This window comes from Chelonia mydas, chromosome 11 (assembly GCF_015237465.2).
Source record: "Chelonia mydas isolate rCheMyd1 chromosome 11, rCheMyd1.pri.v2, whole genome shotgun sequence".
In the NCBI taxonomy this organism is placed as follows: Eukaryota; Metazoa; Chordata; order Testudines; family Cheloniidae; genus Chelonia; species Chelonia mydas.
In genome coordinates, this window is record NC_051251.2 from 59714421 (window position 1) to 59742282 (window position 27862).

General features: G+C 39.5%; 1 protein-coding gene across 8 annotated transcripts in view; it reads left to right on the forward strand.

Moving 5' to 3' along the window:
• CARF (calcium responsive transcription factor) overlaps positions 1-27862 on the forward strand; it is a 51073-nt gene that overhangs the window by 12458 nt on the left and 10753 nt on the right. For 6 of the 8 annotated variants that reach the window (XM_037912007.2, XM_043524785.1, XM_037912011.2 and 3 more), the window contains exons 4-12: positions 28-148; positions 3664-3793; positions 5691-5775; positions 12300-12489; positions 15040-15160; positions 15734-15877; positions 20153-20383; positions 20899-21061; positions 23169-23244. In XM_037912007.2, coding sequence (XP_037767935.1) covers positions 28-148; positions 3664-3793; positions 5691-5775; positions 12300-12489; positions 15040-15160; positions 15734-15877; positions 20153-20383; positions 20899-21061; positions 23169-23244 — 1261 coding nt within the window. Of the gene's footprint in view, positions 1-27; positions 149-3663; positions 3794-5690; positions 5776-12299; positions 12490-15039; positions 15161-15733; positions 15878-20152; positions 20384-20898; positions 21062-23168; positions 23245-27862 lie in introns of those variants that run through there. The other 2 variants (XM_037912010.2, XM_037912012.2) reach the window with 2 other exon arrangements.

The following is a 27862-nucleotide window of genomic DNA, read 5'->3' on the forward strand; positions in this document are numbered from 1 at the left end:
AAGTATTTTTAATTCTTATTTTAATAGATGATTGTTGCCAGCCAGTCAGAACATGGACCGGTGCTACATGTAATTCCTTCGACCCAGCCAGGAATGGCACAAGTGATTATTCCTCAAGGACAACTTCTGGATGTCACCAGTACGCAGGGTGAGTTTTACCTGTGGGACTTGAGGATTGTCTGTTCTTTTGGCCAAAAACATATCAAATGATCCATCTTTATGAATTCTTTATTTCCCCTTTCCTTCAATTAATATTGTAGATATAATAATAAATATTTGCATTTACAGCACTTTTCATCTGAAGATCACCATGCACTTTACAAACATTTAAGTTGGGACAAGATCCTTGTGAAATAAGTATTACATCATATGCCCATTTGAGATGTAGTATGGGTAAATTCTGCCCTGATTTACATCCCATGCCATCTCATTAATTTCAGTGGGGATTCGCAGAGCATTTACCAAGAGAGAATAAGTAATTGCTCGGGTTTCTACAGTCAGTCAGTGGTAGAGCCAAAATAGATTCCATGTCTCTTTCACTTTCCTCAGGTACATTGTATGTCACCAAGTTTGCGTATTCCTGGCTATCTATGCAGTTAGGGGCCTCTGCTCCTTCTCTGAAGGAACAAGTATCTGTGGTCCACATATAAGGTCCGCTTCAAGGTCCACTTTAGTAAATGGAAAGTCTCCTTTAACTTCAGAGGGCTTTGGGTCAGTCCCATAATTCTAAAAAATCTGTGAAAAATCAGTGAGGAACCCCAGACCTGGTAACAATAAAATACCTGGAGGCACCCTCAGCATCATTCCCACAAGAATAAGCAGATGAAGTTGCCAATAGTGAATAAATAGCTTTGGGGCACAATGACTTTTTTTAGTCAAGGTTTTGGAATGTTATTTCCTGTGCGTTTTCTTCTCTTGGCAGTACTATTTGAAGCAGTTGTCCGCTGCCAATGAGTCTGTCTCGATAGCCCTGGATATGAAATTATCTGCATTTTACTAGTTTTATGTAATTTTATAATTAATAATACGGGGCTTTTCATCAGTACATCTCAAAGCATTTCACAGAAACCATGGGAAGGAGGGAGGTCAGTGCTATTATCCCCATTTCGCAGAGGAGGAATGCAGAGCACTGAGAGGCCAAATGACTTGCCCAGTGTCTCACAGAGAATCTGTGGTGGAGCAGGAAATTGAATGCACATCTCCAAGTTCCACGTTGATACCTGAACCACTGGTTCAGCCTTCCTCTGTGCATGCAAATACTCGGAGAGCCTCCCATCCTAACTTTAACACTGTACATCAACAAATTTATATGAATTTTTTGTTGAATAGGTAGCAGTCTATGAGAACAGTACATTTCAATTACAGTACATAGAATTGATTTTGACTTTTTTTAAAATAGCTGTACATTTGAAAAGTGACTTTCACTGGAGTCTCAACTTTCAAGAAACTTTCCTATGGCAGATCTTTTTAAAAAAATTTTCACTAGCCTACCCCTCAACCATTATTTTAAAAACAAAGAAACCTTCAGAAGCTGGATTCCTTCCTGCTGTTAATAAAATCCTGAGTATCTTGGGGCTTGGTGGTGTGTTCTTTATTTTGTTTGTTTTTTTGCAACGTAGTCTGCTAGAACAGAGAAAAGCAGTACATAATTACATTTTGGGAGTTTTCAAAAATGCAGTATTTTCTTTTAATTTTAAAAGGATTTTATGATGTTTCCAAATTGAGACTTTTGGGATGTTACACTTAAAAATGTGTAACATCTACTTTAATTCTTTCTAATGGGAAAAAAGTATTAATGTTTGTGCTGAGTCAGACAAATCTGACTGCTTGGTCTGTAAGCAGGTACTGCCAGTTTGAAGTTGTTGTTCCATTGTTTAAATTTATAAAAGTAAGGTAACACATTTCAAAGCAGTAAATGATGCCAAAAGTGATGTTTATACATTATGGGCCTGATCCAAAGACTAGTGAAGACAATGGAAATTTAAAAAAAAATCTACTCTGAAGCCATATACGCTGAGTACTTAGGGTACTCTGAAGAAAAATTAGTGTTTTGCCATTGATTTCATGGAGCCAGGAGGATTTCACCCTTGATATATCAAGAATACATTTTAAGCACACACTAAGGTGCAACGAAACACACCATTGCATGTACAAATAAGCTTGCTGTTTTCTTAAGAACAATTTAGGAACCTAATGGAATTTCAAAAATTTGATTGTTCGCTTGTAAGTTTAGCTGAACACGAGGCTTTGTCTGTTTGTCCCAAAATTCAGAGACAAGTTCTGCTGCTCAGAATTTCATTAAGAGATACTCATTAACAAACATTCACAGGCCTTTCTATGTGAATGATTTCTGTACCACGTAACTTCTACCAACAGTTTTTCTTCATTCTCAGACAAACACTGATTTAATTACATTCACGTTTTTTCTTCACATTTTCCTTTAACTGCAGACAAGTTGGAAGTGTCTCAGTCTAGGAATATTTGCTGTGTGTGCAAACTGCTGTTAGTAGATCAAATGTAGATGAAACGTTTATCCTATTTACTGAATAACCATTACATTTTTCAGTAAAGAAAGATGGACTTGGATTATACTTCAAGAATTTGATTCTCGCTATTGATACTGAGTCTCTCTGTGGTCTTGGACTATTACCTTTTCTGTTTCAATTTCCCTAGCTGTATAACATGGGTAGTAATAAAAACTTACTTCACTAGGAATGTAAGGATTAATTTGTGGTAATATGTTATTTTGAAGATTAAAAGAACTATATAGGTGATAAGTATGATCCTGGGCATGGTTTGGGGGGCCAAGGGGCTTTGTCCCCATCAAACTGCAAGCCTCGGGCAGGTGCAAAATTTGCCCCTCCCCCATGTGCAGCCTCGTTGGCCTGACTGGAGCTGCCCCCCAAAATATAGAAGTCAAACTACGCCTATGGGTATGATCAGTTTCACATGCAAATACATCAGTTAGGATTAGAGAGGCAAGGTGCGTGAGGTAATATCTTTTATTGGACCAACTTCTTTTGGTGAAAGAGACACCAACAGAAGTTGGTCCAATAAAAGATATTACCTCACACATCTTGTCTTTCTAATATCTTGGGACTCACACAGCTACAACTGCAATGCATACATCAATTAGGATTAGTTATTTACTGTATGTTGAAGATGTTCTTGCATGATTAGATGGAATAATCTGAGGCATGGGCCTACTCATTTGTTTGCTTCTGATTAGGTGCGAAACAGATTTTAGTGTCTTAAACCTCCCTTGTTGAAAACATTAAAGCAAATAGATGTGTAATTTGCAGCCAACAGGGTTAGACTTGCAACTATGATATAGATTTTTGAAAATGTAGGACAGATTAATTTACAAGTTGTTGTAATTATGTGTTGAATCATGTAGGGATTTATCTGCTATAGTGGAGTTACAAAGATGAAACAGTATAACATCAATGATATATTTGCATGCATATTCCTACATTTTATAAATCATCACTATTCGATCATAATTATTTAATTTTTCTATAATCTGCCATCCACTGCATTCCTTTATTTCATGTGCAAAAATGCTTACTTTTCCAACAGATCACAATAAATCATAACTTGTCATTTCCCCGTTCTTTGTGCAGTTATTAAACAGGAGGGTGGTGTCGTTTTTTTCCCCCAAAGGTGTTTCAGAAGAGAAACGCAGTGACGGGAACTTGCAGACAGTAGCAGTGGCTGCTATCGCAGACAGTACAAGTAGTTACATACTTCATCCCCAAGCGTCTCTAACAGTGTCCAAAAAGACAACAAGCAGGTAGGTGAGAAGGTAAAGAGCCGTCAAATATCACTTAGCACCACAGACACATACAATTAGTCATATCATCAATTTCAGTTCATTTTTGTAATTGTTATTACAAAATTGTTATAGAAGTCTCCACAAGTGATTACAGTCTGTAAATACTATTGAACGACATATTGTAGGCTGCAGTATATTATGCAGGGGACAGCTGTAGATATGCCACAGCCAGGGGAAGAGGGGTAAAATATCTAAATTCCAGAAAGAGTGGGATGTATTCTGATTTCATCTTGGTGTACATTTAGAATAATTCCATTTAAATAATTGAAGTTACTCCAGATTAATACTGGTGTAAATGAGATCTGAAAGTGACTCAGTGAGCATTGGGAAATTGTGAAGCTGAGTAGAGTTTCTTGTATTTGCACTGTGGGAGGAGGGCTGTTTATTAGGAATTATAGGCCAAAGAGAAGAGCTGAATCTTAAAATGGAATTTGAAAGGCTTCAGAGTCAGTCAGGCACAGAGAGGCTGTTGGTGTCAATGCCTATTCAGTTGATTGCCTATTTGATAATTTGATTGCCAATTTCAGTTGATTGCCTATTTCAGCTGATGTTCAGGGGGAAAACTCCTTGGGCTTCTTCTGAGAACTCTGTGTAGAAATCTTTGCTAACAGAGTTTTCCTATAGGTGACCTTTGAAAAGTATATTAATGCAGCACAATTTTTCTTAAAATTAGAAATAAGCTACTTTCTCACTTATTTTTTTTATATCCTTTTGGTTCCAATATGGCAGTACACTATGTCTCTTGTGCTTTTAGTTGAGAATAAATTAGGATTCCTTTTCATATAATTAATTTTGATTTTAAAAAGAGAAAATCTCCACAAATTGTAATTTTTACTTTTTCTTTCGTGTGTGCCCTCTTTGGTGAGCCTGCCTTCTTGCGTTAGGATTTGGTGGAAAAGAAAACGTTAGGTCATTATTATACCCTTGGCACTGCAGCATAATGTTGTTTTGCAAACTGACTGTATTGAAGATGTCTCTAAAATGTAGTAAAAATGTTTTGTGAATAGATGTTTGAATGTAAGTTTTTGGAGATGTTGTGAAGGAAAATAAATGTCCTGAAAGCCAAACATATCTGTAGCTGGATTTTAGGGCTCTTTGTGTTGGCAGTAGGTAATTTACTGGGGTCTTGGAATGGTAGACAGATCCTGATGGATTTAGGGAGTTAGATACAAAATGTGACCCTTTGGGTGGGGATCCCATGATGCTCACATGAAGCACTTTTTGGTAGCTGTTTTCAGTAATTTAAGAATTGTTATATTTGAAAACAAGTAACATTTAACATGTATTTCATGTCAGTGTCGGCTCCAGAATTCTACCATTGACTTTCTTGTATACTGGAATCTTTAACAAACTCCACCAGTCTGTTTTAAGAGTGTTCTAGCTGTGATTTTTATCAGGAAGCTATATGGCTTATATTTTAAGTATGTGCTTAAGAGCTTTGGGAGCGAACAAGGTGAGTTATGTAATATCTTGTATTGAACCAGCTTCTGTTGCTGAAAGAGACAAGCTTTGGAGCTATACAGAACTCTACCTCTCGTCTCTTCTTAAGTGCTTTGCTGAATTAGGTGACCCAACGAAATAGGAGAATACAGAAGCCAGAGAGTAGCGTTTTAAAATATGGCATTGTGTGAAGTTTTACAGTAATTGTGAGTCATGTTAGAGAATGAATTTTTTCATAAGTTTCTCAAGATAATTGTCAGTTACAGATGTTACCATATCTACAGTTTGGCAATAAAAGTTATCTGCAGTCATAATACAAGGATATTGACAAAAGGTATCATATATTGCCTTTTACTTTGGATTTGATGTCACTCTCTTGATCATCTGTCTATATGTTTGTTGCATTATTTTTCAGGATAGTGGAAGATCTTTTTCCTGTCCCTCTCCAGCCGCTGCCCCCAAACACTCCTACGTGGGCCCGTCGTCTCAGGAACTGCGAGGTGGGCTGCAAACAATCCTAATTATCCTCAGTTCATCTAGATTAAGAAACTCACAGAATAAAAATTTTAGTTATGTAGATTATTTGCATTTTAAATTTCACAGTGCGATTAAAAAAAAAAAAGTCTACCACTTTTAAAAAGTGGAAGTGCTTTATAGCCATTCTTGGGTGTTGTGCAAACCTCAGTGGTTTGTACTAAGACAGTGCTTCATTTGATTGCATTTAACAATCCATTGATTGGGGAATTTCTTTTTTGGGGCCCAAGCCTGCAACTGTGCCGGTAACTTTACTTTCATGAGTAGTCTTATAGGAGTTCAATTCAGTGGGATTACTATTGAGAGTAAAGGTCCATGCATAGTTGCAGGATCAGACCCTTAGTCTATGAGAGTAAAGGTACCATAATGTCAACATTCCAGAAGGGCATTTATATTTTAATAAAATCACACAACTTCTGTCCTAGATACCACAATATGTACTTGTTTCTCTCATTCATCAAAGGACTTTTCTTATATTATCAATTATTTTTCTTCCTTGAAGTGAATATTTTTTCCTTTAGCTTTCCCATATACAGCTAATTTTGTTATAGGAAAATTCTTTAGCTTCATAAACCAGACTGGTCCCCTTCCTACCCTTAGTTATTTAAAAAAATCCATAAAATGATTTTATTTCCATTTATGTAGTGCAAGCATTGCACTATGATAAATGCCAGAGAATTTACATAGTTGGTGTAAATTAAACTTTCCACTTAGCATGCCATTTGACCTAAACCAGGAATCTGCAAATCTGAGAACTGCATTTTCTTAAGTTGTCAAATGTCTGATTGCAGAAATGTCACCTTGTGGCTAAATGTGATGCTGCTGACACGGGTAGTCATCAGTTGATTTTAAATTCCTGAGCAATTTAAAATTCCTCTCTATGCACACCTGCAAATCTGTAAACTAATTAAAAAACACAGATAAGACCTTATTTATCACATGCAAGTGTTAATATAGTATTAAGCATATTGATATTCACACCCAAAAATCAGGAAATCGGTAACATTAACTTTACCATACTGAACATTAATTTTTATTATTAATTTGACTGTTAAAAATATATGCAGTATGTACAACATGGGTGAGTTAATCTTGGTATGAGATCCTTAACTTTGCAATATCCTAACATTTGGGGATAGGACTATTGGTCATACTTCATATTAAGGTTTCATTTATACATAGTTTATAACAGGTTAATAAATAAGTAATTATTTTAAATAAATGGTTAATCAATTGTTAGAGTCCAACAGGTCAATATGTTGCAGATAATCATCTCTAATCCCTTCTATTGTGATTATAGACATCTATAACACATGCTGCTCATAACTGTAACATTTGCATAACATCTGTTAATCATTTACTAAAGTATTTTATTTTATATAAAACTTTATTTGAAGATCAATGGGGGTTAGGTCCTTGACTCCCTTCGTCCCCTTTAAAATTTCCACCTACTGTGTTTAAATTCATAACCTTAAGATCAGCATTCATATAGCATTTAATGTCCTAATATTGTAAGAAAAAGAAAAAAATACTGCTTCTGTTTAAAGTGGCAGTTCTACTCTTAATAGTGAGAATGTAAGATCTGCACTCTGCTGCTCCACAGAACTATTCAGAGACACTTTGTTCCCTTTAGTAACAAAAAAAAGTTTTATTGTTTTACTGCTTTTTATTCTTGTTAGCACTGCAGAGCCAACACAGCTAAGCAGGAATGAGCTGAATTCCATTCCTTCTTATGTATCATCAGCAGAATTGTTTTACTAAGTTCCAGTCAGTTATACTATGCAAGCCCATTGAAGGCAAATGGGTTGTATAGTTGTCATTGAGGGCATAATCTGGAGGCAGTGGGGTTTTCAGATGTAACTTAGCCGAGCTTGTCCTGGGGAACCTTTTATTGCTGGTGATATGTTAGAAGGAAAGAACTCAAGTGAAGTTTGCCGGACTAGCAGTTAGAGAAACCCCTTCTTTACTTCTCAGCTGAGCTGAGCACACTTGAGACAATAAACATACTACCCCAGAATTCCACTTTTTCAGTCACTTTTCAGGACAAACTGAATGTTAACAATATTAGTGCCTGCATGGGTGCCCTTGGAGAAAAGAGCACATGGGGGCTTTACCTGTTATGCTTGTGCTGGAGCTGGCTGCAGTACATAATTGTTGTTCCCTTGAGCACTAGGCTCAGGACCCAGTAGCATTCCGCAGCTCAAGAAGGTGAGGCAGTCAGTGCCTCAGCTCCTGTGCATGATTGTAGGACTGCTGTCTATCTGGCAACAAGCACAGAGCAGCAAAAGCTGCACCTTTCCAAAGTCAGCATTAAGGGCTGTTGCTGACCATGCTCCTCCTGTGCCTAGCTGAGCCATTCTCCCTACATCTGTTCTGTTCCGTCAACTTATCACACATCACTTATGCAAAACTACAAGCTTTGTCTATGTATTTAAATGGCCCAGGTAAGCTGTGGAGTTTACTTCATTGACGTGAATTGGAGCAGACATTTTGATGTATCCTTATTTTTTTAAGTGAAGGATTATAATTTACAGTAAAGGATTTTTGATCACACTCTGAAGATTTTTGATGGGCTGAATTAACGAAGTGCCTTTTCAGCTGTGTGGCAGGTTGTTGAACAACTCACAGCATTCCTAGAAGCCAGATTTATTGGACAGTTGTGCAAACTTTTGTTGACTCACTTGGGGACCATGACTGGAGCTGTTAGGTTCACACTTCCTGTGGTTCCATTATTTCCTCTCGGAAAGATCCCAGGGACTGATATAAGACAACTGATCATGCATCTGAAGGCCCCTTTTTGAGGAAAATACTGTGTTTTGTGTGTAAGTAAAGCGGTGATGGGAGATAGACTTTATTAGGCCTACAGGGCCACCAACTTACAACATACAACTGTAGGCCTGTCTTACCTCACTAGGATGCCGTGGTTCCCTAATTGTCCTTGTACCTGGCAAACTTAGGGCCTTGAATGAGAGTAAGATGGGGTGCTGGTTATGGAAGCCTCTGGAAGGACTGGTGGTGATGTATTTGCTCCCATTATTGAAGGCATGTTCCTGCCTATTGTAAAGGAGGTGTGTAATCTGATGCTCTTCTGGATAACTTCATTGCACCTGGCATCCCAGGTAGCATAGTTGGCTAGGCAATTGCAAACTTTTACTGTAAAGTTACTGTATTTATCACTAGACATCCTTCCACTAACTAGCCCCATAGCTTTTTAACCGTCAGATTGGATTGCTGCCATGTGCTGTAGGTGAGGCTACTCTTGAAGGTGCAGAAGCTTCAGCTGTTGCAGAATACAGCTATTCACTTACATAGCAGACCTGGCTGCAGGGAGTATATGTTGCAGCAATTCTCTGCAGTCATGGTGGACTTCCGGTTCACTTCTACATGCAATTCAAGATGTTTAGTATGATCAGCAGAACATTATATGGTCTAGGTCCAGGCTACCTGAGACTTCCTCTTTCTGTGTATAACATTGTGATGGTTTGAGCTCAACCTTGGGTGTCTGAGCTGAGAAATCCCTAAGATTTGAATGTGGAGGAGGGCTGGAGGTAAGGAATCTCAATGGAGGTCCTCTTTCTCTAGAAGTTGTTTTCCTCACTGGTCTCTCAGAGCCCAAATCTGTTGACCAGCATGGTGCAGGGGATAGGGTTTTTTTTTTTTTTTCAGGCATTTGCCTGATGATAGTGCTTGTGGGGCATGTGTTTAATTGTATCAGCTTGTTCTGTATTTTATATTCTAGTGTAAACTAGAATGTTGACTGACTGAAACGTACAAGACTAAATACAAGGTAATATTACCAGTTTCAGAGCTAAGCAAAATAAACATACAAATGAAAGGCATTCCTTGCCACCATCAGGCATATCAGCTCAGAGCAAGTTTTCATGACCTTCTGGTAAGAATGCATTCGCACCTTTACTGTTGTGATGGACGCATACCATTGTGGGAACATAAGTACAAAATTAACTTGTGTTGATACGCCTAATCTACATTATAAGATTAAGAATAAATATAAGAAGGGGTATATAGCAGATATCAGCCATCTTTTTAATATTTAAATTCTGTGTGAAACTTTTTCTTAACGTAGCCTGATCAAATAATAAATAAAGGCTAAAATAACACTTTAAAAAAATGGAACCTTCCCCCCCCAAGACATAAAGCAATTAAATGGGGGACAAAGAGGAAATTACAGCAAGTACAGGCCTGCCACTTGTTAAATGATGATGATCTCAAAATCACAATCCATTGTGTAATTCTTCATCATTTTTTCTGGATCAGGTGTTTAGTGGAAGAAAGAATCCAAAATATAAATGTGTTTTTTTAATATGTAACCATTGTTTTCATTTCAGAGAATAGAGAGAATGTATTTTCTCTGATGTATTTTATTCAAGAATGTTTTCTCCAGAGAGAACTGAATGTTGTCTCTTTGGTTTAATGCTCTCAAACCTGTGCTCTGAGTTAACAACCTGCGCAGAGCAGATTTTATTTATTTATTTATTTTTGAATTTCTGGCAGATGCCAAAATCCCTTCTGTCCTTGCAGCTAGAAATAGCAATGAGCATTTTGCCTCTGCATCCTCTAACTTGTGCCTGGAGCTCCTCCAATAGCTAAAGACCCAGTACATTTTCTGTACACACCAGCGTAGAGTAACTCCCTTAAAGTTAATGTTAGTGTTGGAGAGAGAGAATTTTACCTAGTGTTTCTGTCTGGGTCTTCAGCCTCCTCAAGAATTCTCAGAACATGTATTTTTAAAAACCTGGCTTTCCAAGGCTTTTGCTTTTATGCTCTTGAGAGTCAGTGATTTATCCATCTTCAGATCCAATTCAGTTGCTTTGCTTCCCTACTTCTCTGCTGTCATTGTTGATTCAGTCCATCCTATTCTTCACTCTATCAACTCTGTATTTTTTTTAAATTTTGTGTTTTTAATTCTAAAGATAATCAAAATTTGTAATAAAGACTGTTATTCTCACTCTGCAAGCATGTGCACTCACGCCGAATCTTAGCGATATATAAGTTGGGCCAAATTCAGTTATATTGTAAATATGTGCAACTCCACTGAAGACCATGAAGTTGCATCTACTGTTGCCGGGGTTGAATTTGGCTCAAAAAAATGGAACCATTGGCTTGCAAAGGAGCCAAGTTGTTATTGTTTGAGAGGCTGGAAAAACATCAGGGGAATGAAGACGTCAAGTGAAACACTACTGTGTTTTGGTTTTTCTTAAGGTCTCTTGCTGCTGCTTATTATTTTGTCTCTGTCTCCCTTATCAGTCACAAAATGTACTTCTATCAGTGGGTTTACTATGTACATTGGGCCCTTTTCAGCTTTCATTTTCAAAATCTATGGTATCATCTCCTTTTCTAAAAGTCTGGTTACATCTTTCCACTCTGAATCATTTCTTTTATAAGGGTTTTAACGTGCTCACTTTCTGTGTGTGGCATGTAGCAAAGTATCTGCTACTATAGTTTTTCTAGCACATACATTTTCCAGCTTTGCAGCCCAAAGAGGCTGTATTTATTTTCAAGTTGCTCCAGAATGGTTTGCAGAGAACCTGTAGCATCTTGGAGGGAGGGATGGGGCGGGTGGCAGCTATGTGCTGTATGGCATTTGTTTTTCTGTTCTGTGGTTTTCTCATCTGTTTCCTTGTTGGTGGATTGGGGTATAGATGAAGCCCATTGATGATCACCTGCAGAGTCTGGATGCTATGTGAGGTGCTGAGGTGTGAATTTGCCTGTTTTAAGTTAATACATTTAGCAGATAGCCAACAACAAAAGTCAAGTGGGGTCAGTGTGAGGAACTTTTAGCACTGAGCCCGCAGAGGTCCATTGTAGTCAGCTGGAGATGTGATGCAAGATGGCATGCAAGTGACTGACTGTGACCGGTGTGTATGGAAGAAACTCTGCTTGAATTATTTGTTCCTCCTCTTAGATGTGACCAGCAGGTCACCAAAAATATTTCCTAAAATGCACTGACATTTAATAAGTATTTATTTTAGTAGAAAAGTCTGAAATTAAGGGAATGGTCCAGGGTAAAGGAACTCATCTGGTTCTGTCTTTTGGTTCTAGAGAATAACCCCATTTATCTAAACACCAGTTAACGGAAGGTCAGTTACAACTCCTGACTGCATGCCTTGCTCCCTCACCTACCCAAAATGTATTTGTGTTTGGAAGGTTTTGGATATCTCCAAAACGTTTAGAAATGGGGTTATACTGTAGATAACTGTGTTGTTATAATAATGGACCAAAGCTCAGACACTGAGTATTTTACTTATGGTCTCAGATTGCTGACAAACACCTGTGCTATGAACTCACTGAAGGCTGGTCTTGTGTTAGACCCTATGGTAAATCTGGTTGTGATGCAACCAGTGCACAAAGCATTTCAGACAGTCTCCTCACCTGCCACCATGCCAGAGTCCCTGACTGCATTCATTTTCTTGGGTACCGACAGCAGTCAGATTGGTGAATAATCCTATAATTTCACCTCCTTTCCATGCAGAAAATTGGGGACTCGTACCGCGGCTATTGTGTGAGCGAGACAGAATTAGAGAGTGTTCTAACGCTACACAAGCAGCAAACACAAAGTGTGTGGGGGACGCGCCAGTCTCCAAGCCCAGCCAAACCCGCCACACGGTTGATGTGGAAATCTCAGTATGTCCCATATGATGGGATCCCTTTTATCAATGCAGGTAATTAACTTTTTTTTTTTAATAATTATTTTCAAAGTTTCAAAATCACTAGTCAGCTGGCCAAAAGAAGGATCCTCATGAAGCTATACCTTAGTATTCTGGCAGAATGTTACTAGGTATTGGTAAAATCAAGGCACAAACTTGGGAAAGGATGGCTTAGTGGTCTAAGCCCAAGTTTGAAATATCTAGATTCCCTGGAACACAGGTTCACGTTCCAATGTGAGTGATTCAAGCCCTTCATCCTTCAGAGTTAGGTTAATTAAGCATCTTTTGAATGAGACCTTAGAGATGAGGGTCCTGTCTGCTCTGCATGGACATTGAAGTTTTCATGAGGGTGGTAAGAGATTGATCCATCAACATTACTAAGGTTTCTGGGGATCCTGCTGAAAACCTTGGTCAGTAGGAACCTATAAGGTATTTAAAATCACTCTAAAAAAACTTTCAGAAAACTTAACCAGAGAGATGAATCTTCTAAATAAATGTGTAGACTTTACCAATTTGTGATTTCATATTTCTTGAGTCATAGAGCGAGTATTGAATGAGTGTGAGTGTGAATTTGAGATGTGAAACTGATCAAGTCTGTTCTTGTTTAAATGGGACCTGTGGGATACGATACATGGTTGACTGCAGGATGCATTTGTCTGAGCTGAAAGTAACTGAAAAAGTGAAATGTCATCACCCATTTTAAGGCCTAAGACCCACCTAAGGCCATTCAGCTGTGAAGAGGAGCAAGAATATATTAAAGGACACATCCAGAAAAACAAATTCCCCCCCACCCAGCCACCCAAAAGACACCAGTTCTGTTTAGCAACTTGTGAGATTAGCTTAACAAATGATTCTCCGAGAGAGAGAGAGTAAAAACATGCTCAGTTAATATTTTGTTTTAAAAAATATTGTGGATTAATTTAGCCTGCTTTTAATATTGCCTGCTTTGGCCAGACAGAGAGGTAAGGAAGCACTGTATATACTTTCTACACACTATTCTACTCATGAATTTTACTTCTAGTCTACAACACCCCTGTTGTTAAAATCCTAGCCTTCTTTTGAACAGAGGCTGCAGGTTAAAATGGAACCCTGATTTTCCAAACTCCAGTTAACTTGACTTCCTAGTTAACTGAAGATCAGTTATGTTGCTGTGATGTCACACTTACTGAGGCTCTATAGAAGTAGAGTTTCAGGCCTGCAGAGGTCTTGAGCTGTGCAGGACTGAAGTGCTGTTCTTGTGGAGTTTCTAATCTCTGCATAAGTGGAGTTGTTCTTCAGTCCCTGGCCTGCCTCTGCTTCTGCTGAACCAGTTAGCTTTGAAGAAGCTGGCCAACATTCTGTATTGTGAAACAGAAAGCTTCAATTATCCAAACCCTGATTTTAGTAGGATTTTGGACACTTGAGACCTTGGTAAAATCAGGGTCCTGTCAAATTATTTTTGTCATGCATGCAGGCAAGGACGAGGTTGAAACTACCAAATTCTTTTTCATTAGTGACCTAAGCCAATGTTTGTTCCCAGATTTCCAGTAAGAAAAGTCAGTGCACTAGTCCACTATATCATCTACTTCCTCTTTTTAAATAGCATCTCTATTTGCGTTGATATTTTAATGTCACATTCTCATGCAAAATATTTTTGATCATCATTTAGAATCCGCTCATAACTCAGCAGTGTGACACAATAAACATATCTGTTATTTCAAAGCTAGAAAATGGTATTTAAAAATCAGGATGCTAAAGTATTTGGATTATGAACGGGAGGTGCTGGGGAACAAAGTTAAATGTTCTTCAGAACAAATAATGGTTCCCTTCCCAGTTCTGTCAGGCTACCTCTTTTACTTCACTCCTCTTTGCCATAAGTCTGAATAAAAGAAACCAGTTACTCTAATGAAGTTTTCACAAATGTTGTGGAAATCTATCTTTCTTGCACAGTAATATTTATATTGGGTACCATGTTGATATAATATTGGTTAATAGAAGAAATTGGAATCAAATTCACAAACCTTAATAACCTGTAAGAAATCAAGTGGCAGCAAGGCTAAAGAACTGTACACGGCACAAGAAGTAATGAACTCCCAAGTCTTGATTTCAGCTGTGCCTTTGATTTACTGCACAATTTAGAATCAGATTCTGTCACCTCTACTTGCGTTTAGTAGAGCACCTTACTCAATAAATAGCCCATAAGACTACTCATTGTGTAAAGTACTGGTGCTAAACATGAGTAAAGGTGGCAGAATCTGTCTTTAAAACTCTGTGTTTCACCCCTGTAAAATGGCTATGATAATATTTAATTACCTATCTCACAGGAGTTTTGTGAAGATTAGCTAGTTTGGAAAGTCCTTTGAAACTGTGATGTGTTCCATAAGTGCTGAGTAGTATTATGGGGAAAGCAGCCACTCTGTAACTCAGGCACCCCCAACCCTGAATATGTGTTCTTCCAAGAAAAGAATGAAAATAAGTGCTTCAAATCACTCTTCTCTCCTCAGAAATCTTTTTTTGTTGTCGTCTGCTGGCTGGAACCATTGGATGTTTGAATTAATAACAGAGCCAGTTGCTTTCTGTCCACAGGAAGCAGAGCCATTGTGATGGAATGCCAGTATGGGCCCAGGAGGAAAGGTTTCCAGCCCAAAAAAACTGGTGAGCCGGAAAATGCCTCCTGCCAGCTGTACAAAGCCACTTGTCCAGCACGGTAAGCATTAGCTACAAAGCTGAAAAGATCTGGAGAAACTGGTAACTGATATAAGAGAGCTTGCATCTCAAGAAACCTAATTGGTAACTGTGTTGTGACATAGATTTATAAATATATTTTGCTTTGTCTCCTATACAAGTAGGAGTTAATGTTCATTTAGAGAGAAGAAGGATAATTTTCCATGAAGGTGGATGTGGCTAGAATCTGATAGGTCTCCTAAATCTGTTATTTTGGAGTTATATTTATCAGGGAATGTATAGCTCTTGCCATTCACCAAAAACCTCTCCCTATCCAACTCCGGTGGCATCTTCTGTATTCTCATCCCCCCTTTGAGCTTTCTGCTGTCAACTTCCTGGGTTTCAGGAATGGCTTTTCTAGTTCACTTTTTACCTTACTGACCAATCCTTTAGAGAACTTCGGGGGCTTCTCCACCCTTTGAACCTCTTTGCTTGAGTTTCCTGCAGTTTCTTTACAATAAAAATAGTCTGAAATAAAATAGTTTCTGCCTTCCCCTGAGGGAGAAGTATAATGAAGCTGGATTTTTCTGGTTTTTGTTTTGTTTTTTCTTGGAAGGATCTATATTAAAAAGGTTCAAAAGTTTCCTGAGTATAGAGTTCCTACTGACCCCAAAATTGACAAGAAAATCATAAGAATGGAGCAAGAGAAAGCTTTCAACATGCTGAAGAAGAACTTGATAGATGCTGGAGGGGTCCTCAGGTGAAATTTTCACTCGTTTCTTTATCTGGACAAATGGAGGGGGAAAGGAAAATCAGTTGCTTGGCTATTTTTAAAAGGGGCTTCATTAAAATCTGTTGTAAAAGGTAGAAAATCATTCACAAGGGAACTCCTAAGTGTTTTGTAAGTGTGTAACATACCATACTGTGGGAGTTACGTAAAATACGCTTCAGAATACAGACAGAAGCAGTTACAAGAGTGTGGACGTTACCAACAATGAGCCAGACCTCTCCCAACCTGGATGGCTTTGTGCCCCAAAGGCAGTTGACCATCGGAGTATCACTTCCAGTATGGGAGGATCTTTAGTTGCTGTACATTGGTGTAATGGCTTCTCCTTCACAACCTGCCTTCCTGTGGCTGTCAGAGAGCAAGACTCGGAGAGCAGGAGGGTGTGGTCAGAGCAGTCCTTTATCCTTGGGGCTGTTGGCAGCCAACACGAGGTAGCAGAGCCTCAAATCAGCCGCTCTTCCTTATGCCAAGGGACCAGAGTAGCCCAAAGGAGCACAAGATCAAAGGAGCACAAAGGTGACTTAAACCATCTTTGTGCACACATACACACACACTCCCTTCCCACCCCTCACCCCCGAGGTGAATTGTGCTGGACATTGCTGATCCACAGCCAAGGATCTGGGCTAGAACTTTCAAAATGTGACTAAACAAATCATGGATGTGGCTTCTGTGAACACCCTGACGGAGAGACCACAAGAAGGGTTTTCCCCTACAAACCCTTATTCATGTGGGTAGAACATATTTACATAGATCTATTGACATCAGTGGGAATATACACGAGTAAAGAGTTGCAGTACTGGACCCATTTACCTTATTTGCATATGACCGTAGTGAGTGGTGGGGGGGGAAGGGAACATTAATAATTTTTGGTGAAGATAATGTCAGTTTCAAGAACCATATTAAAACACCCATATACTGTAAACAGCAAGGCTCATTAAGTGTAAGTATAGCTGGGATCTCCATAAAGGGTTTGATCTTCCACATTTGATTCACCTCTGCCAGCAAAATCCAGGCTGTAGCCATGCAGTGGCAGAATGTCTGCCTAGGAAGGCTCATAGGGTGAGGATGTTTTATAAAGTTATACTCCATTAGGGGACCTGGAACAGGCTGGTATTTTCCAGGGAGAAAGCAAGGCTAGAGAACCCAAGAGATGTGCTGAATCAGCACATTTCCATGGCAGGTTCTGTCTGTGTAGCCCTGTTGAAGCCCTAACCACAAATCAAAGCAGTTCCCTTTGGCGAAGGGCAACAGCAGTACCACTGTCTACCTGTTCTAAGGGATGAATTTGCTCTTAGGTACAGCTCTCTCCATGGGCTGAAGGGAGTGCTTAACCCTCCCCCCCGCTTGCGGAGATGAATCAAGCCCCATATTTGCTTGTAATACTTAGGCAAAATTGAGTGAGCCAAGAGTAGTGAGTCAGAATATTTGTCAGTGTAAATTAGTACTATCTGAACATTATTTTTTGTTTGCGTGCTATACCTAAAAGTCTTAAACAGAAAAACAAAAAGTGGAATAACAATGTTTCTGTGAAATGTCTTTCATCTGAGGCTCTGAAAGCACTTCATGATTAAGCCGCATGCATCCCTGCAAAGTAACTAACTCTTATTATTATTCCCATTTTACAGACTGGGAGACTGAGGCATAGTGAGGTTCAATTATTTGCTCAAAGCTACAAAGCAAGTCGGTTGCATAACCCTCGCAGTGTGCTGCTGTCCAGTCTTTCTCTAATGATTATACCACACTCATTGTAATCTGTCCCACAGTCTTTCCAAAAAGAAAGGCATAGATGGACCCTCCACGTTTGGGATACACTGTCCATCAGAGCAACTATATTTATGTATTTCATCTACATATTGGTTAGAAAACATGTGGTGTCAAAGCACTGGTTAAGGTGCCTCCTATATTGACTGGTTTCAGAGTAACAGCCGTGTTAGTCTGTATTCGCAAAAAGAAAAGGAGTACTTGTGGCACCTTAGAGACTAACCAGTTTATTTGAGCATAAGCTTTCGTGAGCTACAGCTCACTTCATCGGATGCATACTGTGGAAAGTGTAGAAGATCTTATTATATACACACAAAGCATGAAAAAATACCTCCTCCCACCCCACTCTCCTGCTGGTAATAGCTTATCTAAAGTGGTCACTCTCCTTACAATGTGTATGATAATCAAGTTGGGCCATTTCCAACACAAATCCAGGTTTTCCCAACCCCCCCCCCCCCCACCACCACCACACACACACAAACAAACTCACTCTCCTGCTGGTAATAGCTTATCCAAAGTGACCACTCTCCTTACATTGTGTATGATAATCAAGGTGGGCCATTTCCAGCACAAATCCAGGGTTGAACAAGAACATCGGGGGGGGGAGGAAAAAACAAGGGGAAATAGGCTACCTTGCATAATGACTAAGCCACTCCCAGTCTCTATTCAAGTCTAAGTTAATTGTATCCAATTTGAAAATGAATTCCAATTCAGCAGTTTCTCACTGGAGTCTGGATTTGAAGTTCTTTTGTTGTAAAATAGCGACTTTCATGTCTGTAATCGCATGATCAGAGAGACTGAAGTGTTCTCCGACTGGTTTATGAATGTTATAATTCTTGACATCTGATTTGTGTCCATTTACTCTTTTACATAGAGACTGTCCAGTTTGACCAATGTACATGGCAGAGGGGCATTGCTGATATATGATGGCTGATGTTATTAGGCCCTGTGATGGTGTCCCCTGAATAGATATGTGGGCACAGTTGGCAACGGGCTTTGTTGCAAGGATAGGTTCCTGGGTTAGTGGTTCTGTTGTGTGGTATGTGGTTGCTGGTGAGTATTTGCTTCAGGTTGGGGGGCTGTCTGTAGGCAAGGACTGGCCTGTCTCCCAAGATTTGTGAGAGTGTTGGGTCATCCTTCAGGATAGGTTGTAGATCCTTAATAATGCGTTGGAGGGGATTTAGTTGGGGGCTGAAGGTGACGGCTAGTGCCGTTCTGTTATTTTCTTTGTTAGGCCTGTCCTGTAGTAGGTGACTTCTGGGAACTCTTCTGGCTCTATCAATCTGTTTCTTCACTTCCGCAGGTGGGTATTGTAGTTGTAAGAATGCTTGATAGAGATCTTGTTGGTGTTTGTCTCTGTCTGAGGGGTTGGAGCAAATGCGGTTGTATCGCAGAGCTTGGCTGTAGACGATGGATCGTATGGTGTGGTCAGGGTGAAAGCTGGAGGCATGTAGGTAGGAATAGCGGTCAGTAGGTTTCCGGTATAGGGTGGTGGTTATGTGACCATCGTTTATTAGCACTGTAGTGTCCAGGAAGTGGATCTCTTGTGTGGACTGGACCAGGCTGAGGTTGATGGTGGGATGGAAATTGTTGAAATCATGGTTCAGCACCCTCTGCATGTCTGCATTGCCATTTGGGAGAGCTGTGTTTGATTCCCTGTGGATTCTCTCCATCACAGGGCCATCAGGACTGGGGAGTGCTACAGAGCAATATGTGAAGCTGGGGGAGTGGGAGAGGAAGAATATCTCATCTGGATCAATAGCCACCTTTCTTGTCAATTGAGAGGATCATTGACATGAAAGGAGTCCTATCTAGTGCTTAGCTGTAAGGATGGAACGCTTGGTGCAGTGTAGAGATTCGGTGAGAGGGGTGGCTCAATGAATATTCCCTTCAGATCTCAAGCCAAAAATCCTGTACTGCAGTACTGTGCATTTTATGGAAGCTTTGGGGCAGAGATTTAAAGCTTCTTGAAAGAAAAGAGTAATCTCTGGGAGTTTTTTGTTTTAGGTTTGTACTCAAAATTATGTAAAAGCTGGTTGTTACTTTAAGTATTAACTATGTGTTTGGTGCCATACAAGGCAGACATACTCGCTGTCCCTATGTGGGGATGGGAGAAAGCTGTATGTGCTAGTAATAAGAACAGGAGTACTTGTGGCACCTTAGAGACTAACAAATTTATTTGAGCATAAGCTTTCGTGGGCTACAACCCACTTCCCCTTATGCTCAAATAAATTTGTTAGTCTCTAAGGTACCACAAGTACTCGTGTTCATTTTGCTGATACAGACTAACACTGCTGCTCCTCTGAAACCTGTGCTAGTAATGAATGCTGTTAGTTGTGTATATATATATACAAGTTTTGTTGATGGCCAGATTAGAGGGTCTTCATTCAATTGCATTGTTCCCTTCCTGGGGAAGGATTTAAATAAATGATTTTGTTTTACTGTCTTTGCTTTGGAATTGTACCTGGAAACTCTCCTTCTCGTCAGATGGTATGTGCAATTACCCACCCAGCAGGCCCACCAGTATCACGAAATGGAGACCTGCCTCCCTCCTTCACCATCTGCTTTCCCCATATCTCCTCCTGAGGAAGAGGAAGATGCGGTGAGAGATGAGAACTGTACTTTACCCTCCCGACTTCACCCACAAGTAGCAGATAAGATCCGAGAACTGGTGTCTCAGGGAATAGAACAAGTCTATGCAGTGAGGAAACAACTAAGGTATAGCATAATCCACTCTAACTATACTGCCTTCTTTCCATTTCACTTTATCAACTATACATTCAGTTAATTTGACTTGAAGCTATGTGGCAATGCTGATTCATTCACGAATCTATCCCCCCATATTGCATTAGCTGAATTTATCCCCACATATAACATTAGCATCTCATTTATTTTTTTTATTGGACTTTACCTTCGATGTAACTACCTAGCGTTCCAGCTCCTCACACTGCCTCATACCAGATCACCATCTAGGGCTGCTTTTGTTCTTCATGTTGGAAATGTATATTTTATTGAGTTAGCTCTGTAAAATTTCCAGGATACTAGAGGAGAAGAGCCAGGTCATGGGATCTACTAACTTGTTCTTTTCTTGTAATTTTTAACGTTTGGAACATATTTGAGGGCAGAGACAGAGGTGGCTGCAGAAGAAGGAGAAACATCTCCTAATGTTGTAAGTGTGTTTTAACTTTTGACAACACCCTTTTTCCCTCCCTCCCCTTTCCAATACTTGACAGAAAGTTTGTGGAGCGAGAATTGTTCAAGCCTGAGGAAGTGCCAGAGAGGCATAACTTGTCCTTCTTCCCAACTGTGAATGACATCAAGAACCACATCCATGAGGTGCAGAAGTCCCTGGGAAACGGGGAGATGGTGTATAACTCGGAAAGCATCCCAGCAACGGTATTATTGGAGCTTCACGCTTTCTTCTCCTTTCTTTCTGAATCTCTGAGATGAATCCTGAAGACCTTACTTAAATTTTACTACTTGGCTCTTATTCAGCCAAAGCACCCACTGACTTTGTATTCCCACTAGTTAAATTTTCAAAGGAAGTTTTGTCTGAGTAAGGATAGATTAAATGTAGGCTTTTATAACCATATATGATCAATGAAATGTTGCTAACAGTTGATACTTTATGCAGTACTGGGGTATATAATGAGAACATTAATTTAAGGCAGTGTAGTTGAAGAAATGAGCACAGCGTTCAAAGGTCTTGAGTTTCAATCCTGGCTCTACCACTGTGTTGCCTTGGGGAAGTCACTTCACAAGTCCGTCTCGTTTTCCCTATCTGTAAAATGGGGATGAAATTTACCTGTCTACCTCACGTGGTCTCGTTAATGTCTATACAATGTTTTGAATGTGTATAGTGCTATATTAATGCTAAGTGTTATTACTCTACTTTGTAGAAAATGTCTAACAGAAAATACAAAATATAAATCTTTACAAGTGCGCAGTACCCCAATGTATGTTGCCCCTTAATTTTCTTCTCATATAGAATGTAATTTTGGGCAAGCATTGACAAGGATTTCTCCATTGACAGGATTTTTTATTAGCTATGAAGGAATTGCCAAGAACTGGCAAACTCAGCTCTTCCAGAGTTCAATGTGGACAAGATTTTATGCTGCTTGATATAGGCTGCTGTGATAGACAGGCCCACCTCCCACACCACCAAGTGCATTTGGTCCTGTAAATCGGATGCATGTTTAATATATAGCCTAAAGATTAACATTAAAGAGCCAAATAGCAGACAAAAGCACTTTGAGAGACATAGAAAAGTGACATGGACTAGAAGACCTGAATTGGTGAGGATGTTATATTGACACAGGTTAGCATTTGTAAGCCTTATAAGAGAAGTAGGTTTTTAGTTGTGATTTGAATGAAGGATGGATACTTTGCATGTTGGAATTGGAAGTCTGTTCACGTGTATTGGGTGGCATGGAAGAAGTCATGGAGACAAGAAGGTGGGACATAGTAAAAAATAAGAGCTGAGATGAAGGCAGGTGCATAACCTTGAAGACAGCAATTTGAATCCTAAACTTGACTCTCTGGATGAAGGGCAGCCAGTAGAGGTATTTGAAGAGTGGAGTAATGTGGTCTGGCTGGTGAGTGAGGATGAAAATATTGTCTATTGCATTTGGAACGGACTGAATGGGAGTGAGAGGAGGAGACAAGAGGATGAGGTTGCAGCAGTCCAGGTGAGAGAGAACTATTGATGATGAGGAATGGATGGATGGATTATTACTTTATTTGTTTGTTTTGGTATGTTGTAGAGAAAGTGGTATCAAGATTTGGTGACTCCCACTGGGTCTTTGACTACTCAGACCCAGACAGCCACTGGGTGATGCCTCGCTCCAAGCCAACGCATGCAGGGCTAAGTGAGGTTTCAAGAGCCTCAGATTGTGTATTGCTGATCTGGTGGCACTTTAATTTCATAGCATTTCAAGGTGAATTGAAATGTTTGTTTTAAAAAAATAGGAAAAACATACTGTGTTTAAGAGCTTAATTCACAAATGTACTTTACACAAAAGCTGAAAAGTTTGGTTTTTTTTAATATCTGCCAAGACTGCTTCTCCTGCAATAGCTGGTGATCCCACCTAAAGCAGGGCAGGGCACAGAATTCCTTTACCCTTCTTAAGAGTTTCTGATGTCTGCTTTTTGCAGGATACATGCAGATCCTTGAGTTCAAGTTCCAGCCTGTAAATGATAGAGAAAATTATTTTCAAATAGTTTGTGTTTAAAATGCATCTATTTTCATTTTTAAAGTCTACCCCAGTTCTGAGGAGGATTTAGCCTACCAGACAGAAAGTGTTTTAGAATCCTTTTAAAAGCACAGCACTTCACCTTTAAGAGTTTTAAGAAGTAAACCCAAAAACTCAGAAAGCACTCGCTATACAGAAATGAGATGTTTTGGACACTGATTTTCACTGTAGTTTGAGTCTGTACCAGTATTGTAGGGAATCCTGCTCAGCACCCTTCCCATTCCTGAGAACTGAGGTCTTTTTCCTTTCAGCTCCAGTGGACCACAGACGGTGGGAATGTTCTCACAGAAACAGTGACTGTTACATTTGCCTCACCACCTACAGAGGGTAAGAGCATATTGATATCTTACTTGTGTTCAATTTTTGTTTTTGTCACATGTGTTACAAAAGTACAGATATACTGCGTGGTTTTTAGAGATCTTGCAATTATCTTCTCTTATTTGAACACACAAAGAAGTGACCATTCTCATTTTCCCCACACACACCCCCTTTACCACATGTCTGTGGAACTTGTCACAATTCCTGATACGGCAGGTAGCAGTGATGAAAACTGTAGACTTTGTCTTTTACAATATTCTTTAACATGTACTGAAGAGCAGAACAATTTGGGTTGGGAGGAAATGCTCAAATGCTTAAAACATCTATGTAGAGAATTTTCTAGCGCTTGCTCGATGGAATGGTGCAGAAGGAGATGATCAGTAAGGTCCCGGTTAAGCAAGGTTCTTGAGCACATGCCTAACGTCAAGCATGTGGGTGTTGGGAGCTCCTCACATGCTTAAAGTTGAGCACGATTAGGTACCTTGCTGAATCAGGGCCCATGTCCCTACTCCTGCTCCTAGTGAAATCAATGGCAAAACACTCATCAATTTCATTTGTGCAGCAAGGACACGCTCAGGGGAGGGGACGGAACAGGGCGAGAATAATCCTTAGACTTTGATTCTGTCATTGGGACTTTCTCAAATCATTGTTGACTTCCCCTTTATTGGTATATTTTATTTAAATGAGATATTCATTTTAACATTTTTATTGTAAAAATACAGATTTTAGCTGACAGCCAGGCAGTGAGACACATTTCTTACACTCTTTCTTCAATGATATTCTTGTGAAATATCATTTTTCTTGGTGAATGCATAAGGTAAGGGCAGTATCTCTTCACAGCAGTTACTATACCACTTAACAAGGAAGCGAAGAAAAGCCAGAATATGGATTTCTGAAGGCAGTTGCCTTGTCAAAATGGATTCTGCTCCAAAATGTGGTGTTGGGAGGGGTTTATTGGACTATCGTGTCTTTGCCGTAAATGGGATTCTACTATTATTATTATTTCAGATTAAAACATATATAGTAAAACAAAATTCTAAAGCTTGTGATTTAGACCTACTGACTACTCGCATGCCTTAAGCTATTCATTGGCTTAAGTGCTTTGCTGGATCAGGGTCCTCATTAGGAAATCTAGAACAAATTATCCCCCCCCCCCCCCCACACACACATTTTTAATGCATCAAATAATAATCTTTGTTTCAGGAATACTTGATCTAGACAGTTCCTCCCATTGTGTAAACATGTGACACAGAAAAAATTCTTCGCTGCTCTCTTTCTCTTGTTCTTCTCTAACATAAAATCATAGAACCGGAAGGGATCTCGAGAGGTCATCTAGTCCAGTCCCCTGCACTCAAGGCAGGACTAAGTATTATCTAGACCATCCCTGACCGGTGTTTGTCCAACCTGCTCTTAAAAATCGCCAATGATGGAGATTCCACAGCCTCCCTAGGCAATTTATTCCTGTGCTTAACCATTCTGACAGTTAGGGAGTTTTTCCTAATGTCCAACCTAAACCACCCGTACTGCAATTTAAGCCCATTACTTCTTGTCCTATCCTCAGAGGTTAAGAAGAACAATTTTTCTCCCTCTTCCTTGTAACAACCTTTTATGTACGTGGAAACTGTTGTCATGTCCCCTCTCAGTCTTCTCTTCTCCAGACTAAACAAACCCAATTTTTTCAGTCTTCCCTCATAGATCATGTTTTCTAGACCTTTAATGATTTTTGTTGCTCTTCTCTGGACTTTCTCCAATTTGATATGAATTTCCTGAAATGTGGCGCCCAGAACTGGACACAATACTCCAGTTGAGGCCTAATCAGCATGGAGTAGAGTGGAAGAATTACTTCTCATATCTTGCTTACAATACTCCTGCTAACACATCCCAGAATGATTGCTTTTTTTTGCAACAGAGTTACACTGTTGACTCATATTTAGCTTGTGATCCACTATGACCCCCAGATCCCTTTCCACAGTACTCCTACCTAGGCAGTCATTTCCCAATTTGTATGTGTGCAACTGATTGTTCCTTCCTAAGTGGAGTACTTTGCATTTGTCCTTATTGAATTTCATCCTATTTACTTCAGACCATTTCTCCACTTTGTCCAGATTATTTTGAATTTTAATCCTATCCTCCAAAGCACTTGGAACTCCTCCCAGTTTGGTATCGTCCACAAATTTTATAAGTGTACTCTCTCTGCCATTATCTAAATCATTGATGAAGATATTGAACAGTACTGGACCCAGAACTGATCCATGTGCGATCCCACTCGTTATGCCTTTCCAGCATGATTGAGATGAACCTCTTGAAAAAACCTGGCAGTTTTAGTAAGGGAGCAATAGCAGCCGCGTGAAAGATTGTCCTCTTGCAAGATGTTTAAATAACACTGTAGAGATCTGTGGTTTAGTTAACTTCAGTAGTGCTAACCAAGTTGGCTATCTTATATCTTTGTCTCCTTGGGACAGGGCATCATAGTCTTGTTAGGAATATTGTATAGAGGAGTCTAATATAGCATATTAAAGGGGCACTATCAACGTTATGCTTAAAGATTTACCCACACAAACAGTTATCCTATGTTGCCGTTCTTGCCTGAAGGATTCCTGGCATGTAGCCCATGCCCCACACTACACACACAACACAAAACTGATTCTTATCCTTGTTGTAGCAGGAAAAATACAAAAACAAATGTTTGGCTTGATGTGTGAATCTTCGTAAATAAGCTGGTGCACCTATTTCATGATGCAAAGCTCTATGCACACCAGTGTATTTACAGCGAGTTGCACACTAAGCTGGGCCTTTGTTTTTAACTTCTATTTTAGCTGCTGCTGCAATGGATCATTTTGAATTGAAAAACACCGCTTATGCTTGGAACTCTTAAGGTAAGAATTTCAGTATGGGCAACTGTCAGAGTACAGGAGGTCAATTTTTAGACTTCATAATTTGAATAGTGTCCCTTTTTTGAGGAAGGCTCTCATGTTACAGAAAGGAGGATCTTACAGACCCACCAGATTCATACCATTCACCTTTATCCTCAAAAAAATCAATGGCTGGAGATATTTGTGTATTTTGGATGGACGGGTATTTGTACCTCTAGAAGCCATTTAGAAGTGGTTCTCAATGTGAGAATGGGTGGACTTACAGTATTTGGTTCCTGGATGCTGGCAGTAATGAGGAAAAATCAAATCTTGTTTTATTTTGGCTCCACAGTTGGCTCTCCAAGACAAATGAATCCATTAAATATGTAAACATCCAGTGAGATACTGTATTCTACCTGAATTCAGAGAGAGGTGGGTTTTTTCAGATTTCTGCAGAAACTGAATGCATGGCTCCATTGGGTATAGTTAGATGGTCTTCTTTCCTGCCTGTTTTGTCTTCTATTTGATCCTGTAAGGACGTGTTAATCATAGAAATATATGCCTGGAAGGGACCCTGAGAAATAATCAAGTCCAGCCTCGTGTGCTGTGGCAGGACCAAGTAAACTTAGACCATCCCTGACAGGTGTTTGTCCAGCTTATTTTTAAAAGCTTCCAATGATGACGACCACAACCTCCCTTGGAAGCCTATTCCAGAGCTTAACTATCCTTATAGTTAGAAAGATTTTCCTTATATCTAACCTAAATCTCCTTTGCTGAAGATTAAGCTCATGACTTCTTGTCCTACCTTCATGGACATGGAGAAAAATTGATCATCCTCTCTATAACAACCCCTTAGCATATTTGAAAACTGTTATCAGGTTGCCCCTCAGTCTTCTTTTCTCAAGACTAAACATTCCCCATTTTGTTAACCTTTCCTCATAGGTCAGGTTTTCTAAACCTTTATCATTTTTGTTGCTCTCCTCTGGACTCTTTCCAGCTTGTTCACATCTGTTCTAAATTGTGGTGCCCAGAATTGGATACAGTACTCCAGCTGGGGCCTCACCAGTGCCAAGTAAAGTGGGACAATTACCTCCAGTATCATACATACATACACTCCTGTTATTACGCCCCAGAATCATATTTGTCTTTTTTGCAGCTGCAGCACATTGATGACTCATTCAGTTTGTGGTCCACTATAACCACCAGATCCTTTCTTATTATTATTCCTCACTGTGCATTTGATTTTTCCTTCCTAAGTGAAGTACTTTGCACTTGTCTTTATGAAATTTGATCTTGTTGAATCCAGACCAATTCTCTTAATTTGTCAAGATCCTTTTGAATTTTAAACCTGTCCTCCAAAGTGCTTGCAAATCCTCCCAGCCTGGAGTCACCTGCAGATTTTATCAGCATACTTTCTACTCCATTATCCAAGTCATTAATGAAAATATTGAATAGTACTGGACCCAGGACTGACCCACTGCAGGATCCCACTAGATATGCTCTCCCAATTTGACACCAAACAATTGATAAATACTCTTTGAGTATGTTCTTTCAACCATTCGTGCACCTACTTTATAGTAATTTCATCTAGACCACATTTCCCTAGTTTGCATATGAGAATGTCATGCAGAACTGTGTCAAAAGCCTTACTAAAATTAATGTATATCACATTTACTGCTTTCCCCCCCAATCCACTAAGTCAGTAATCCTATCAAAAAAGGCAATTAAATTGGTTGTCCTGATTTGTTTTTGACCGTGCGCGAGGTCCCCACCGC